Genomic DNA, 16,154 nt, shown 5'->3' with positions numbered 1-16,154 from the left:
AAATCAAAGACGATTTGAATAATTATTGAAAGACGTATTATTCTAATCAGTGTATAGGATGCTTTGGTAGAGTCATTAATGACATTACACGTGGAACTCCGTGCCTTTAGCTCATTATGTACATTATAAATAATACTGGCACTAGAAGGGAGGACCTTTGATGTAGACATAAAACGTATTTCACGTGTCATTTGTTTCTCTAAACTCGGTGGAGTAACATCATACGGTTAATGTCCATTTAATAATTAGCACTGTGTTTTGAACTGCTTCACATTGTATTATAATGAAGTCATTCTACCAAATTCAATGAGTTCTGTGCATAAAATGAATATATACACCTACATATTTATCAGCATATAACGAATAATATTGAAAAAAACATACCTTTGATATCTCCATATACATAATTTGTTCTTTCGTTAATTCAAAACTATGAACCGCTAAACAAAGTAAGGAAATAAAAATTAATGAAACAAATAAATTATTATTCGCATCATGTGTATCACCGAACTCAACCAAAGGTTCCTGATTTTACAAGAGAATGAATTGACCTAAATATTCCATACAAACTGGCTCCAAGTTCCTGACTCCTTGGCTGAAGTGACACAAGCCAAAGCCTACCTCGTCACTCCAATATTAGACAAGCACAAACACTGACGACCAGTACCCCATCAACATAACGACAACCCAATATTCTGCTTCCTCTCCTATTTTACCGCAGCTTGCTCAGTCGTGGATTTCAGGGCGATCACCAGGGATCAGTGCAGATCCGTCCATGATTGAGGTACTTTCTATTAGAGGTGATCTCACAGAGCCGACCCAGAGTCTGCGGTTGGGTCACAGGCATCATGATGTGACGATGAGGAATAGTCTCCGCAATAAATAGTGACGCTGCCAAATTGGATTTTTTGTTGGTACGGTTTAAATGTAACCGAAGATGAAAGTTTGTTTTTTAGGCTCGGGTAATTATGCTGTGTGCCAAATTACAGTTTCTGAGAAGAAATTTCTGATTAGAATTTGAATGAAGGCAGCTGCATGTTAAAGGTCAGTGTTTGTATGAATTTGAATGTGGTTTGTTTTTTGTTAAAGTTTATTCTTTGATATTTAAATTAAAAATAACGTATACAGAAAGTGAATTTAAGATTACCAGAAGGATCAAGAATAGCATATTCCATTTCATTTTGATCAGTTGCTTGAAATACATTTTGACAATGAATAAATCTTTTCCGTGATTATTCTACCATGACATTGAAGAATAATTCCTTTTAATCGGTTAAAATAAGATATCAAATTTCCATTTGATACCTCTTAATAATTAAGCCTTTTCACACAAAAACCGCGCGTATGAATACATCGATGGTCCCAATACCGATCCATAAAATGGCTGCCGAAAACCCATCAGAAACTATACGTTTGTATCGGAACATTATCGGATGTTTAGGCGACGACTTTGACGTCCCTGACCTAAATCCTGACAGGTTTGATATGATAACGAAACTGTCCCTTGACAGATAACTAGTTCTTTATTTTTTTACATTTACCGTTAATGTCTGAGCATGTTGGGAGATACATATTCAGCTATATACGTTATTGTTAGGACCGCGTTAACTAAACGCAATTGTTCCAATATTGTTTCGAACAACATTGGCTCATAATTAGGTACACGACAGATGAACGAAACTGCTTTCTCAGAGTACACGTATAGATATAAGGCTTCTTGGGTTTCACTGATCAATGTGCATGTCTGGTTCCTTGAAGCGAGCAGGGAGGTCATGAGTTCACGAAGGTCAGCTCTGTTTGAACACACTTGTTCGTACTACCATCAACCACGGTACGCATAGGCTCATACCCTTACAGTGCATGGCAGTGCATGATTTACTTAAACTAGATTTAATTTACTTTTCCACAAATGACAGTAACTGGACGTACACACAACCGCTTAAGATGTGATTTATTTAAACTAGATTTAATTTACTTTTCAACAAATGACACTAAATGGACGTACGCACACTGCGTTATATTAACACTCACAAATGTCCTTTTATTGTCAGTGACGCATCGTTAACAACTGTAAATAGTAGGTTCTGACTAGATCACATGAATAGACAAAACCATCTCAATAATCATGATAAACTTATGTTAAAAGTTTATTATGTTATGTCCATTGTGTGATCCCGACCATATCATGAGCATGTGTTTATGAATCACCTTCAAATAGTGACGATACCAGGTGCACAAAGATGAGAGTATCCTGTCCCACCGGTGGCACGCAACACAAACACATGCAAAGGCAAGTCAAATGTTCATGTTGTTCAAGTCAAAATTGGGACTTTCATCCTATGTATGTCTACCATAATACTTTATGAAAGCTGTACCAATGTCTTGAGTAAAACAATTCAACCAACCCTGATCAAACCACTTTGAACAAGAGTAGTAGGATACTAATTAAAATCTTCGTACATGTGGAAAAAACAAGTCAGAAAGTTCATTTCACCCCACTTGTCACACAGTCTTGTGGATAGTTTATGTCACTCTGAGTCTTTATGCAAAGATCTCAATATGAAACAGATGAGGCGGTTTCACTAGTCTCATATTTCTAGCTGAGGTGTGTAGAAATCAGTGGAAGGGAATTACAGTGAGACCTCACTGAACGACAAAACACGTTTCAAATGGGCTTGCCCAATACATTCAGATCTCTGTATTTTATTTCACTTGATATAAACCGTAATCAATTGGACATTGAAAGACGGTTGCTTCATTGACTTACACACCAAGTTAACTCTTGGACCAAAGAAAAATACACCCGTGTTTGATGGTGGCTAAACATGAAACAAACAAGAAATGATTTCTCGACGGTTATGTATCAGATACGGGTATCATGGTTGTGTTTTGGAACCTAAGTTTGCAGTGTTTCGGCCACTGTTTTCAGCCTAGTAACGCTACGATAACGTTTGCAATTGCTTGCTCAAATCCAAATTCCAAGTGTATACTTTCTTTTGCGCACAGTTTATATCAGTGAGCTAGAGCGTGAGCAATCCAACGCCATCAGGCCAGGGATACAAAGCATGGTTTTCATGTGTTGGCTCAAACATATTGGAAGCGCAGCATTGCTTCTCTGATATAAACAGTTCTATTACATACACTGCGTTGGTAAATTGTATAGTATAACTATTAATACTTTTAGAAACTGACGAACGTATTTTCATTGTTAAATATGAGGAAGATAGTACATGGAAAACTGTGAAACTTGAAATTGAAGTGTTTACAATTGTAGAACACGTTTGATAAACGTGGCTGAAATGGGTTACCGTTTGTTTGTTAGTTTGTTTTTCAACGCCGTACTCAGCAATATTCCAGCTATATGACGGCGGTCTGTAAATAATCGAGTCTGGACCAGACAATCCAGTGATTGATATTATGAGCATCGATCTAGGCAATTGGAATACGATGACATGACATGCAAGTCAGCGAGCCTGACCACCCGATCATGTTAGTCGTCTCTTACGACAAGCATAGTCGCCTATTACGGCAAGCATGGGTTACTGAAGACCTATTCTACCCCGGATCTTCACGGGTCGAAACAGGTTACAGCGACATAGGATATGTGATCCAATTGAGCCATGCTCGGGGGTGAGAGTTTGCTGTGAGGGGTTGTCGGGATCTGCTGTGAGGGGTTGTCGGGATTTGTTGGGGGATGGTCGGAGTGTGTGCTGTTTGGGTGGTAGGAATGTCGTGTGAGGGTGGTCGGAGTTTGTTGTGGGGATGATCTGGGGGTGTGCTGTTTTGGGTAGTAAGAGTATTTTTTGTGGGATGGGTGGAGATTGCTTTTGGGATATCACAGTGAGCTTGCTGGGGGGGTGGGGGGGGGGGGGGGTGGGGTGGGGGGGGGGGGGGGTGTGTGTGTGTGTGGGGGGGGTGGTTGGAGTTGGCGTGTGTTTACATTCGAAGATGAATTATAAGAAAAACTGTTTCTCCCACAATACAACGAGAATGTTCGGAAGGTTGAGGTAGTGGTTCGTCATAAATACATCGGCAGTTCATCCTAGATCTGGTCCCATTACCAAATGCACATAAATTTATTACCCTCTCCGATCTAGCAAGGCCTGTGTTCCTTCCAAACATGATTACGCATATGATCAAAATCCCTTTCTTATAAACCTCCACAGCATGTTATTTTCTCTAAAACTGTCAGTCGTATCGTGACTTTCCATTCGTTTTATCTGAGAAAATTGTTAATCACAAAATATACTTAAAACTACAGATGGCGGACTGTACACAGAGGGGAGCTTACCCGAGTAAGTAGATGAAAATGATGACTTCACTAGTGTCATTACTGTTTGTTTGCTGTTTAACGCCGCACTCAGCAATATTCCAGCTAAATGACGGCGGTCCGTAATAATCAAGTCTGGACCAGGCAATCTAATGATTGATATCATGAGCTTCGGTCTAGGCATTTAGTATACGATGATCAATCAAGTCAGCGAGCCTCACCACCTGACCCGGTTAGTCGACTTTTACGACAAGCATGGGTAACTAAAAACTAATTCTAACCCCGATCTTCACAGGAAGGTGTCATAATTGATTTGATCAATTGATATAATTGTCAACGCTATTTCGTCTTTCATACCCAGAGGCCCCTGTTTCGTAGACTGTCTTCGTAGACTGGCTATTCCCTTGCGTTGCTGTCATATATTTCCGATACAAAGTTTTGGTGTTGAATGGGTCGTGGTATTATCCTAATGGAATGGTGATATAATACTCTGGCAATCGAGGAGCGTATGTGCAGATGTTCGCATTGGTAAATGACTGTTGTATAGTGAAAATAGGACTCTGCTAGGGACGCGGAGGTATAACAAGGCCTTATTGAAGAAACAGTTTCAAATATAATTTTTTATGTCTATCAAACCCACCAATAACGTACACGGTAAGGTATACGCCCAAGGCTTCAGTTGACACATGCATGGAATCAATGCAAATAAAACTGTTGTGTTTCGAAACATTTTGGCTTCACGTAAACTTAACATTTTCAATGAGAAATCAGAATACATTGTCCTTTGTTGTTATTCGATAAAAACAAATGTCAGGAATCTTATTTCATTCTTTCACGATTGTCGTTATACCGTATTTGTTGTAACCGTTTTGAAATAATATTGGTGTGAAATGCATATATTTTCATGTATTTGTTTGTCAATGATAATCTAAATTCAAGGCAGTATACATTAAGTTTGTCGATAGCCAATCAGTTTCATGAAACGACAAGTGATGGAAAGCTAGACTGCTAATGATGGCAAATTCATTAAATATTCATAAACATCCGCACGAGCTAGTGTCTATGAAATGAATGGGCACAGAATGAATACCTGTGAGCTTTTGAAATCATTTCTGCAGAATCACGAATTTATGGAACACTTCACAAAGTAATCGACCTGGAAAGAGCTGCTTACTGGAAGTATCTACGTATGCTAATATTAGCTTGCAGCGCAAATATTAAGACACAGGCAAATTGATAAATGAACCATTAACAGTATCTTACTTTCCATCACAATAGCATTTTGTTGCATGATATGAATTGATGACTGAGGTTTATATATAGGTTGAATTCCCAAATCCAGTGTTTTCGATCTTAAACACTACGATTAATATTCCTTATATTAGTATACTAAATGCGTAATAAAATACATAGATAGTTGATAAACATAGACATAAACGGTCTGAACATTCAAATCAAAGATGGAAACTGTTTAAAGAACCAAGAAAAGTGATTTTCTTCGAAAATAAATATATTCTCGAATAACACTTTCAGCTTCATAATCCACCAAGAACTCTTCGATCAGCAAATCAACACCTGCTACCTGTTCCTCAGCATAGACTTTCCAGCTATGGACTTAAGACTTTCAGTGTGTCTGCTCCAAAGTTATGGAATGATCTTCCACTTGAGATTAGACTTTCCTCAACATTTCAGACATTCAAAGCAACTAAAGACACGTTTGTTAAAAAAACCCTTTCCAGAGTGACATTTGAATGAAGCGCTTTGAGGATGATTGCTACATGGAGACTAGCGCATTATATGTGCACATCATTATTATTATTATTATTATTATTATTATTATTATTATTAGACCCCAGTTCAATCACTTCATACATGCTTTGTACTCGTTCCAGGGTGACTCGAATTGTATGAAGTAACACTCGATTAGGGCTCTATGTAGGCCCTTATCAAGGATCTACTCCAAACAATCCGTCCCCTGGAGTCTGTTCTACGGGAAGTGAAGTAGGTAAAGCGGCATTCCAACTTACGTTGCATCTCACCTGTAGCGTGCGGACGATCCTCCCCATGGCGGAGTTCCGGTATTTTTCCTCCGCCGCCGCTTTCTGCTCGATGCGGAGGATCTCGGAACAGGCGTCGTCTTCAGTCCGGACGGAGGGCTGAGGGCTGAGACCGCCATTCTCTATCACCTCCAGTTCTTCCTCAAACGACCTCTTCCCTGTGAGCTTATCCTGGGAGCGGCTCGTGGACGCCATCTTGACGTGGCCTTCAGGCTACGATTGGTCATCTGAAAAAGGGAGGTAACTGTTAGAAATAAATAATGCATATTGCATTAAAAAGTCCAAATATATTTCATGGTTATATACAACAGCTTATATTAAAGTTCGTGTCTGCATCTGGAAAAAAATGATATGATATATAAGACCAATATGTTCATATATTATGCAGTGACTTTTAAACCATTTTAACAGTTTTTATGAAATAAAATGAAAAGTGTTTTTTGTTTTCCTGCCATTATTGACTTTTTGTCATGTTTTTTTGGCATATCTTAACCACTTTTTTTAATCCACAAAGCAAACAATATTTTTTTAAGTTAGGGTAAATACATATATATCGACAAATATGGGATGACCCTGATCCACTGTGAGTCCTTGGTTGTTTTAGTGTGCCCCAGCATCAGCATCTACTTATACTTAAGAAGGGATGGGTGTCCCATGTATCAGTGATTACAACCACCGCAAGCGTGTTGCTTTAAGACATAGGTAAAATCTTATAATTAAATTCCACTGTATTTGATCGGCTGACCAAACAATTGTTTTTGCGTTTATGTTTAACCGATAATTAGACCACGCCCACTAACGGACTACAGTTTCCTGATTAGCTAATAGAACAGGCGGGGATGATGTTGTATCATAGCGCTGAACGATGTCGCTGTCGTATGGTTGTCTAAAGTTCTGTTACTGATTAAAAAAGCAGACTGTGAAGTGAAGACTTCGTGTTAATCCGCTACACAGTGTGCACATCAGTTTTTTTTATGTTCATGCCTCAATAAAAGAAAACAATGTTGTGGTCAATTTTTAAATATAAGATCAACAATTTAATAATTTAGAAACTGTTTAAACTTTTAAAAAACCAACTGCCCACAAATGTAATAATATTTAAGATAATGAGTCTGCTTACGTAAGATTGAAAACATGATTTGGAAATTGTCTCACATCCCTAAAATCTATGTATTGTGATTTGCTCTTCTATTTGAGATTTCAGCTCCGTACCGCCCACCAACATTTTTTGACAGACCCTCGCTGTGGTTTTGCACTTTAACACGCCACCCACATTCGTCGTTTGACATTTACCTTGGAGGTCAACTATTGTTTTAAATCCCTTGTCTTAACTCGCATCAATAGAATCCAGATCGGAAATGTATACCCAACTGAAATGCCATGATTAAATTCTCATTGAAAACTTGTGTGATATGTAATTTCCTTTTTGTTTAAGTTGTATTGGACCGCCTCAATCGCCCAGTGGTAGAGCGTCACCCCGAGGAGCGGACGGTCCTGAGTTCGATCCTCGGCAGCGTCATACCAACAGACGTTAAAAGATGGTACTTGTTGTTACCCTGACTGGTGCTTGGCATTGAGGGGCTGAAACTAGGACAGGCCGGCTTAGGGGTAGTATACTCGTACTCTGTCTGAATGGTGTATTCATGTTAAACAACGGCATGGTATCTCAGTGTGCTAGCATAATATAATCGGCATTACTCCGAACTAGTAATAATTCAGAGTATCCGAATACACCGTAGTATACACCCATGTTTGAAACACTGAAACACAACAAGAAATGTTTATTCGATGGTGATGTATTTGATACGAGTATCATAGTTGTGTTTTGGACGTTAAGTTTGCAGTGTTCCGGTGACTGTTTTCAGCCTAGTAATGTCTTGATAACGTTTGTAATTGTTGGGTCAAATCCATTTTTAAGTGTATACCTCTATTGCCCGGCAGTTCAGAACGAAAAGATGTTACAGTAAACTACGTTTATAACGAACACGCTTAAACCGAACTGACGGATATAACGAACTGATATTTCTCTCTGTCATTCACTTTGTATATACTGTATATATGCCTTTAACAAACAATGGTTATGATGAACTAAAATTAGTGGTCCCATTGAGTTCGTTATAACCGTAGTCTACTGTATATTCATACAGAAGTGTTCCTCTTTAGCTGAACTTCAGTTTCAAGCTTTGCATGAGTGAGTATGTTGGATTTAATACCGCTTTGAGGAATGTGAAGCTTTGAGACTGTAGAATGGGCACCAGACATATATAATACGGAACGCACTGAACTAAGGATGACCATGAATGATACAAAATGGGAATATAACCCATACCCATTGGGTTCATTGAGCCAATCCACTGTTTATACCATTCAATGCACACGTTATAATATTTATATACTACTCAAAAGAAGTTAAAGAACACCGAATTTTCCATATGACTATGGTGAATCTGTCATGGCTTGTGGGTATTGAATCACAACCTTCCAACTGTCGGTGTTGTTTAACTCATTTTGAGTAGGATAGATTTACGCAGACCCATCGAATGATTAAAGGAGGAAGATGGGTAACAAATGCTATGACAAGAGTAAGTCTACATTTTAATAAAAAAAAATGCTGTTTTCTAATCGTATAATCTAATCGTGATATGAGTCATGACAGCATTGGGCACAGCAAAGTCATAGAAACCTGAACTCTCAAACCATCGACAATCGTAGCGTCAACGTCACTTTATGGATCGAGATTTGCACTAAGATGCGTGCTCCAACCAGACCACCTTGACCTAGACCACCACTTTATTTAATCCTCAAAGCAAACAAACATTTTTTTAAGTTGGAATATCTCGACAAATATGGATGGCAGTGCTGGAGACAAATCCGCCTGGTAAATGTACACAATGCCATCGACGAATGAGACTGAAACGCCAACGAAAAACAGCTGTTCGTATTTAATTGTAGCCCAGTGCACGCGCTCTAAGGCGCCTGATTTTTATGGCCAGAATTCCATCCCTTAGCCATGCAAGGATCTGCTAATAGCAGGTTCGAATCCCATATTCGCATAAAGGATGATTCTTGGTTTGTGGGCTGTGTTGGTTCAATCAAAATGAAACACGCCCGTGGTCTGTGTCAAGTGGGGCCTTCCAGACACGTTGCCCTCGTGGAGGTTCCGGTACAGAGTTGGTCACCTGTGTATCATGTTTGTCGTAGTGGGGCCTTCCCGACACGTTGCCCTCGTGGAGATTCCGGCACAGAGTTGGTCACCTGTGTATCATGTTTGTCGTAGTGGGGCCTTCCAGACACGTTGCCCTCGTGGAGGTTCCGGCACAGAGTTGGTCACCTGTGTATCATGTTTGTCGTAGTGGGGCCTTCCCGACACGTTGCCCTCGTGGAGATTCCGGCACAGAGTTGGTCACCTGTGTATCATGTTTGTCGTAGTGGGGCCTTCCAGACACGTTGCCCTCGTGGAGGTTCCGGTACAGAGTTGGTCACCTGTGTATCATGTTTGTCGTAGTCGGGACTAATTGGAGTTCGGGGGAGGGGGTGCCATCCATCGTACCCTATCGGCGATGATCGGGTCGCTGCTCATACTATCAATCACTGGTTTCATTCTTCCGTGATATAGATGACACATTTGTTACTTCGTAAACCGACATTTACATTATTTTGTACTAACCTTGTACATGGTGCATGGTGAGATTGACATGTTGGAAATGAACTTGACATTGACATACGTGAAGTAGAAACGATATTGGACTGAGTGTTAGATTTACTTCATTGAGAAATATCACAGTGGTACGTAGAGATCAAATATGTATAGGTTTCACTGAGCTTTGGTTTCAAGAATACTTAAAACCATTTGTTGCTTCAAGAATGAGAGCATAAGTTATGTCGCATAGTCTCGCATTGTTTCACGCGATGTTCTCGTCCTGTTTGCAAGAGATTACAATGCGGACAGTCCGTCCGGGAGGCGAACTAGAATACGATATTAACAACACTTTATGATACTGGAAGATTAATATGGGTAAAATCAAGATTTTGATATATCCCGGCGTGTCAACTTAATGTGGGTGGAAGGCCTGCATGTCTCAGACCTTTACGACTTTGTTTAGACTAGTACCTGCTTTCGAACTATAGACAGGAATAAGACAAGTGCCTGCTTATATATGATTTTTCATGCTCTGTGAAAATTTGTACATGCACAGTGATTTTCCTTTTACTGAATAAATAAATATATTGGTGTCTGTAAGGTATAAGGTATAAGGTATAAGAACTGGAGAGAGAAAACCTGCAACACTGAATGATAGAGTTGGATTTAACACCCTTTTGAAGGATATGTCAGTTATAAAACGACGTTTCAGCTCAATGTTGGAGGGGGCTCTATGTGATGCAGATCGTAGACGTTTACACTTTGGCGGAACCAGTGAGAACGGATATGATGCTGACAAACCAAAGATGATTATGTGGGAATCAAATCCACTTACCATTGGCATCTGAGTTGCGGAGCTTGAAACCATTTGGCAAGCCGCATGCCCGAAACATTGAAATCGTCGCCATGGATACAACGATATACTCAATGTTATCATCATTTAAAAAACCAAAAATACAGAATCATATACATGATGAGTATGTTTTACTGAACACAGGTAAAGCTTCTTAGATCGTATGTTGATTGACCTTTAAACGGATCCCAGTATCACTTATAACTCAATGACAGTGATTCATGAATTAAAAGCGATTAAAAAATATTTCCATAATCGCATTAAATCTGCTTAAAACATGTGTTTTGAATTGTACCATATGTTCCCGTAATTCCAGTTGTTGTTAGATCGTTGAGCTACCAATGACAAGGACGAGTTATGTTCCTTCTAGATGTCCCTCATACTGACCAAGCAGATTCCACTATCATATTACTTGCACTTGTTTCAAACAAAATAGCGGTGCCCAGTCAAGACGATCTGATCCATAATCAACATTTATATAATATTGTAATAAAACGGGTCTTACCTCGCGAAGTGCAAATTAATTGAATATCGTGATTAAAAAACACCGACTTAACCCCATCTTGTCCAAATACCCACTTAACCCATCTTCTTCAAACACCAGTGAACAATTGACTTGCCTTTGCATGTGTTTGTGACGGGTATTACCTGTGGGACGGGCTACGGTCCCCTTTTCGCAAACGCCTGGCATCATCACTATTAGAAGGTGATTCATAAACATGTGATCTTGATAAGGTCGGGATCACATAATGGACTGCTTTTAGCATACGTTTATTATGATTATGGAGATGATTACATGCTCATGATGAAGTCGGAATCATACACATGGCTCTACTTTTAGTAGAGATTTATTATGATCTGATATGTAAATGGATCAACATTGATGCACAGCCTCGTTGAAAATTGTTTGAGCCATTTACGACAGGAAACCACTGATGTTAAGACAGTTGAAACATCCGACAGGCTTGACGTCACAGAGTCTGTGTAGGCGGGTCAGCTATATTTACAGCTTTAGCGCACCTGCATTATGGAATAATCATCATGTAACTACCATTGTAAATATTATAGTATTATAAACGACCCGTCTATTGTTTAAGTTGTAGGCACGAGGGGAATGGCCGTGTACCATGAGAAGACAACAAATGGAGATTCAGATGCGAAGTGTTTGTCGCCATATTGCCATGTGAGCTCCAGACGACACGTACATAAAAGTCAATGTTAATATACATTAAGCGACGCCGTTTCACAGTAAGGAGAGATCGCTAGGATGTCAGTTGCCATGACGGCGGGTATATTATTTCCTGTTGTACATAGCACATCTATGAAAACGTCATTGACCAACACATGTAAGTAAGATAAGACACACAATAGAATTACAGTGCACTTGATTTGGAGACAATTTTATGCATACATAAGCGATGTCCCTCAGCCAAGAAGACATATACGTTCTCGAATATGTGTATATTTGGCATCGTCGTTCAATTTACAAATGTAGGTATTATAGAAAATCAAGAGGAACATATGACTGAGTCAGAAATATTCAATCTAGTGATTGACAACATGAGCACTTAGCTAGGTTACACGTTGCTATTATGACAAGTATGGGTAAGTTGGAACCATTTCTTTCATGGAATCCCCAGGAGGAGACAAGCATGGGGGGTGGGGGTGGGGTGGGGGTGGGTTGGGGTGGGGGGACCTGTTATGACATGGATACTCCACATGGAGACAATCGTATGGTAGTTGGGATCTATTCTAGCCTGGAATCCCCACGGGGTGACACACATGGGGTATTTGGGACCCACTCTTCCCTGGAAACCCCACGGGGAGACAAGCATGAGTACTGGGCACCTAGTCTGCCCTGGAATCTCCACGGGGAGACAAGCATGAGTACTGGGCACCTAGTCTGCCCTGGAATCTCCACGGGGAGACAAGTGTAGTTCCTTTGGGACCTATTCTACCCTGGAATCCCCACCTATCTGCTTATCTATAATGTCCCGGAACCTCCACGGGGAGACAAGCATGGGTACTGGACACCTATTCTACCCTGGAATCCCCACCTATCTGCTTATCTATAATGTCCCGGAACCTCCACGGGGAGACAAGCATGGGTACTGGACACCTATTCTACCCTGGAATCCCCACCTATCTGCTAATCTATAATGTCCCGGAATCTCCACGGGGAGACAAGCATGGGTACTGGACACCTAGTCTGCCCTGGAATCCCCACCTATCTGCTTATCTATAATGTCCCGGAACCTCCACGGGGAGACAAGCATGGGTACTGGACACCTATTCTACCCTGGAATCCCAAACCTATCTGCTTATCTATAATGTCCCGGAACCTCCACGGGGAGACAAGCATGGGTACTGGACACCTATTCTACCCTGGAATCCCCACCTATCTGCTTATCTATAATGTCCCGGAACCTCCACGGGGAGACAAGCATGGGTACTGGACACCTATTCTACCCTGGAATCCCCACCTATCTGCTAATCTATAATGTCCCGGAATCTCCACGGGGAGACAAGCATGAGTACTGGGCACCTAGTCTGCCCTGGAATCTCCACGGGGAGACAAGTGTAGTTCCTTTGGGACCTATTCTACCCTGGAATCCCCACTTATCTGCTTATCTATAATGTCCCGGAACCTCCACGGGGAGACAAGCATGGGTACTGGACACCTAGTCTACCCTGGAATCCCCACCTGTCTGCTTACCTATACTGTCCCGGAATCTCCACGGGGAGACAACCATTGAGTTCTGAGAACCCGTTCTGCCCCGGAATCCCCATGGATGAATTGTTTAGAACTCGGGTCACCGGTATTGTGCATCCACTCCATCTAAGATAACCGACATGATAAAGAAATGTCGCAATGTTTGGAGCATGCGATGCATTTAGGTGTCATCACTCTCAATCACTTTTATGCCCAAGCTGTGGTGAAAGTTTAAACGTCGTTAAGACAGGCAGGAGAATGAGTATCCACATGGCCTTGACGGTTAAATGGGAGGTTTATGACAGGAATCTTTACTTCCTCAAGAGCAAATCCCAGGATGAAATGCAACGTCGACAAATGTCATAATATGTTGTAAATATCCACATGAAAATGTCAGATTGTGTAATCTTTACGGACAAATAACTGTTCCAACATAGTTCTGATTTTGTAGGGCGGTCGGGTAGCCAAAGACCCGGGTTCGACTCCCGACATGGGTATAATATGTGAAGCCCATTTCTGGTGTCTCCCGCCGTGATATTACTGGAATATTGCTAAAAGCGGCGTAAAACCATATACACTCATGATTTTGTACCCATGGGAACCCGTTGAAGAAACGCGGCCTGTCTGTTCAAATCACATGGTGGATGAGTGATGTTTTACGCCGCTTTTACCAATATCCGATATTGAAGTATGTGTGAACATGAATGCAAGGAATCCAACTCAGTGTCCGGCATAGTCACCTCAACCAGCAGGCTAAGTTCAGGGCCCCGTTCCACAAAGCGACCGTATACGTAGCGCTACAAGTGTCGTAAGCCTATGTTAAATTATGTTTTACGATCATCTAAGCGCTACGATCGCTTTCTGAACCGGGTCATCATATCATACGGAATTTCATATACCGTACAGTGATAAATATGTCAATATGTTTCGATGTACTGTTTGTTTAATGTTACGTACCTGTTTTAACCAAGGCTACATTTAACCTTATAGACCATGACTAAGTGCATGTTATGCAATGCTGCAGGTGATCGGTAAAAAAGGATTTATGAGGCAAACCAGTGACTAAATGCACGAGCAGCGATCTGCGCCTTTGGGATACCGTGACAGGCAATCAACCAAGTAACATAGCCTGGCCATCGGATCCCCGTTTAACTCGGTTCTCATGGGAGACCCCGTGAAGACCCGGGATAGAATAGGTCTTCAGCAACCAATGCTTGCCGTAAAAGGCGACTATGCTTGTCGTAAAAGGCGACTAACGGGATCGGGTGGTCAGGATCGCTGACTTGGTTGATGCATGTCATCGATCCCAATTGCGTGGATCGATGCTCATGATGTAAATCGCTGGATTGTTTGGTCCAGACTCGATTATTTACAGACCGGTAAAACCTCTCTTCACCTCACATCACCGCCGTCATATAGCTGGAATATTGCTGAGTGCGGCGTAAAACAACAAACAAACAAACCAAATCATGGGAGGCATGAAGTATTGGCGACCTAACTGATATCGGTATGTCAGTCTGTATGTATTGATAGACAGTAAGGCTTTCAGTAAAGCAAAGAGCTGCATGAAACAGAAAGCGTTACCCAAGTAAGTAAAGTAGAATACTATCCTAGCTTCCCGGTAATTTCAGACGTGGTGATTAACCTTTGTCGGATTAATTTAACCATAGATAATGACGTCAAGAATTTAATATTAAAGTGGTACTATAGAACTGTGCCAATATGTCATAGGATCAAGCAGGACAGTTTCCGTTGCTAAGCCAGAAATGAATTTGTGATCGCGTGAATACCATTGACCATCGTTGTTTCTTGTTCAGGATTTGAATTTTTGAATTTTTAATCTCTTTCTGGCTCCCCTCTACTCCATGTTAATAACGTCATTGGAGTAGGGTGACACAAGATCTGAAATACACCCTGTAAATATTTTGTACTGTGTTTTCGGACAAATTATAGGGCGGACGTTTTTGGGATCAGTCAAATCACCTTTCTTTGGGAGAAGTATTGTTCGACCTTTGCACTACTGGGGGGTGACCCAGTCGTCTAAGGCGCCGCGATTCGCTGTGCAGAGTTGCGTCCCTTGGGCATGCCAGAAACCTATGGTTGTGGGTTCGAATCCCGCTTCGCCCCGATTATGTTTCTTGGTTTGTCAGCACCATCCTGTGCTCGTGGTTTTCACCGACGTGGTAAACGGGTGAGACCTGCATCACTACGGGCTTTCCTCCCACATTAAGCTGACACGCCGAGATATAACTGGAATACTGTTAAAAGCGGCGTTAATCCAAATTCACTCACTCATGATGAGTACATAATGATAATGAAAGTTTGGTGAGTAATGTTTTGCACCGTGTTTTACTAAACTCTAGCAATATCACAGCGGGGGACACAGAGAATTAGCCGCACATTTGAGGCTTTAACCACTAAGCTCCATGCCGCAAATAAGGTTATTTGATCAACAGTATATGTATTGTTAATATGTGCTAAACATTCGCAAGCAGTCACAGTTACCAAGGTAGAATCCCCACCTACATGTACATGGGCTATATAACACTATATGTGACTAGAGATACCGTTTTCCTTTGCCGGTGATACCTTCATACAATTTGTGAGTCGTTTGAGATTAC

General features: G+C 41.0%; 1 protein-coding gene across 3 annotated transcripts in view; it reads right to left on the bottom strand.

Moving 5' to 3' along the window:
* LOC124133690 (cyclic nucleotide-gated cation channel alpha-3-like) overlaps positions 1-16,154 on the bottom strand; it is a 237,658-nt gene that overhangs the window by 40,507 nt on the left and 180,997 nt on the right. For 2 of the 3 annotated variants that reach the window (XM_046498159.2, XM_046498158.2), the window contains exon 2: positions 6,298-6,554. In XM_046498159.2, the coding sequence (XP_046354115.1) occupies positions 6,298-6,522 (225 nt within the window). In that variant the 5' untranslated portion in view covers positions 6,523-6,554. The remainder of the gene's footprint in view (positions 1-6,297; positions 6,555-16,154) is intronic. The other variant, XM_046498160.2, reaches the window with a different exon arrangement.

This window comes from Haliotis rufescens, unplaced genomic scaffold, assembly GCF_023055435.1.
Source record: "Haliotis rufescens isolate VD_foot unplaced genomic scaffold, xgHalRufe1.0.p SCAF_7, whole genome shotgun sequence".
In the NCBI taxonomy this organism is placed as follows: Eukaryota; Metazoa; Mollusca; class Gastropoda; order Lepetellida; family Haliotidae; genus Haliotis; species Haliotis rufescens.
This window is presented reverse-complemented; position numbering and strand designations above follow the sequence as displayed.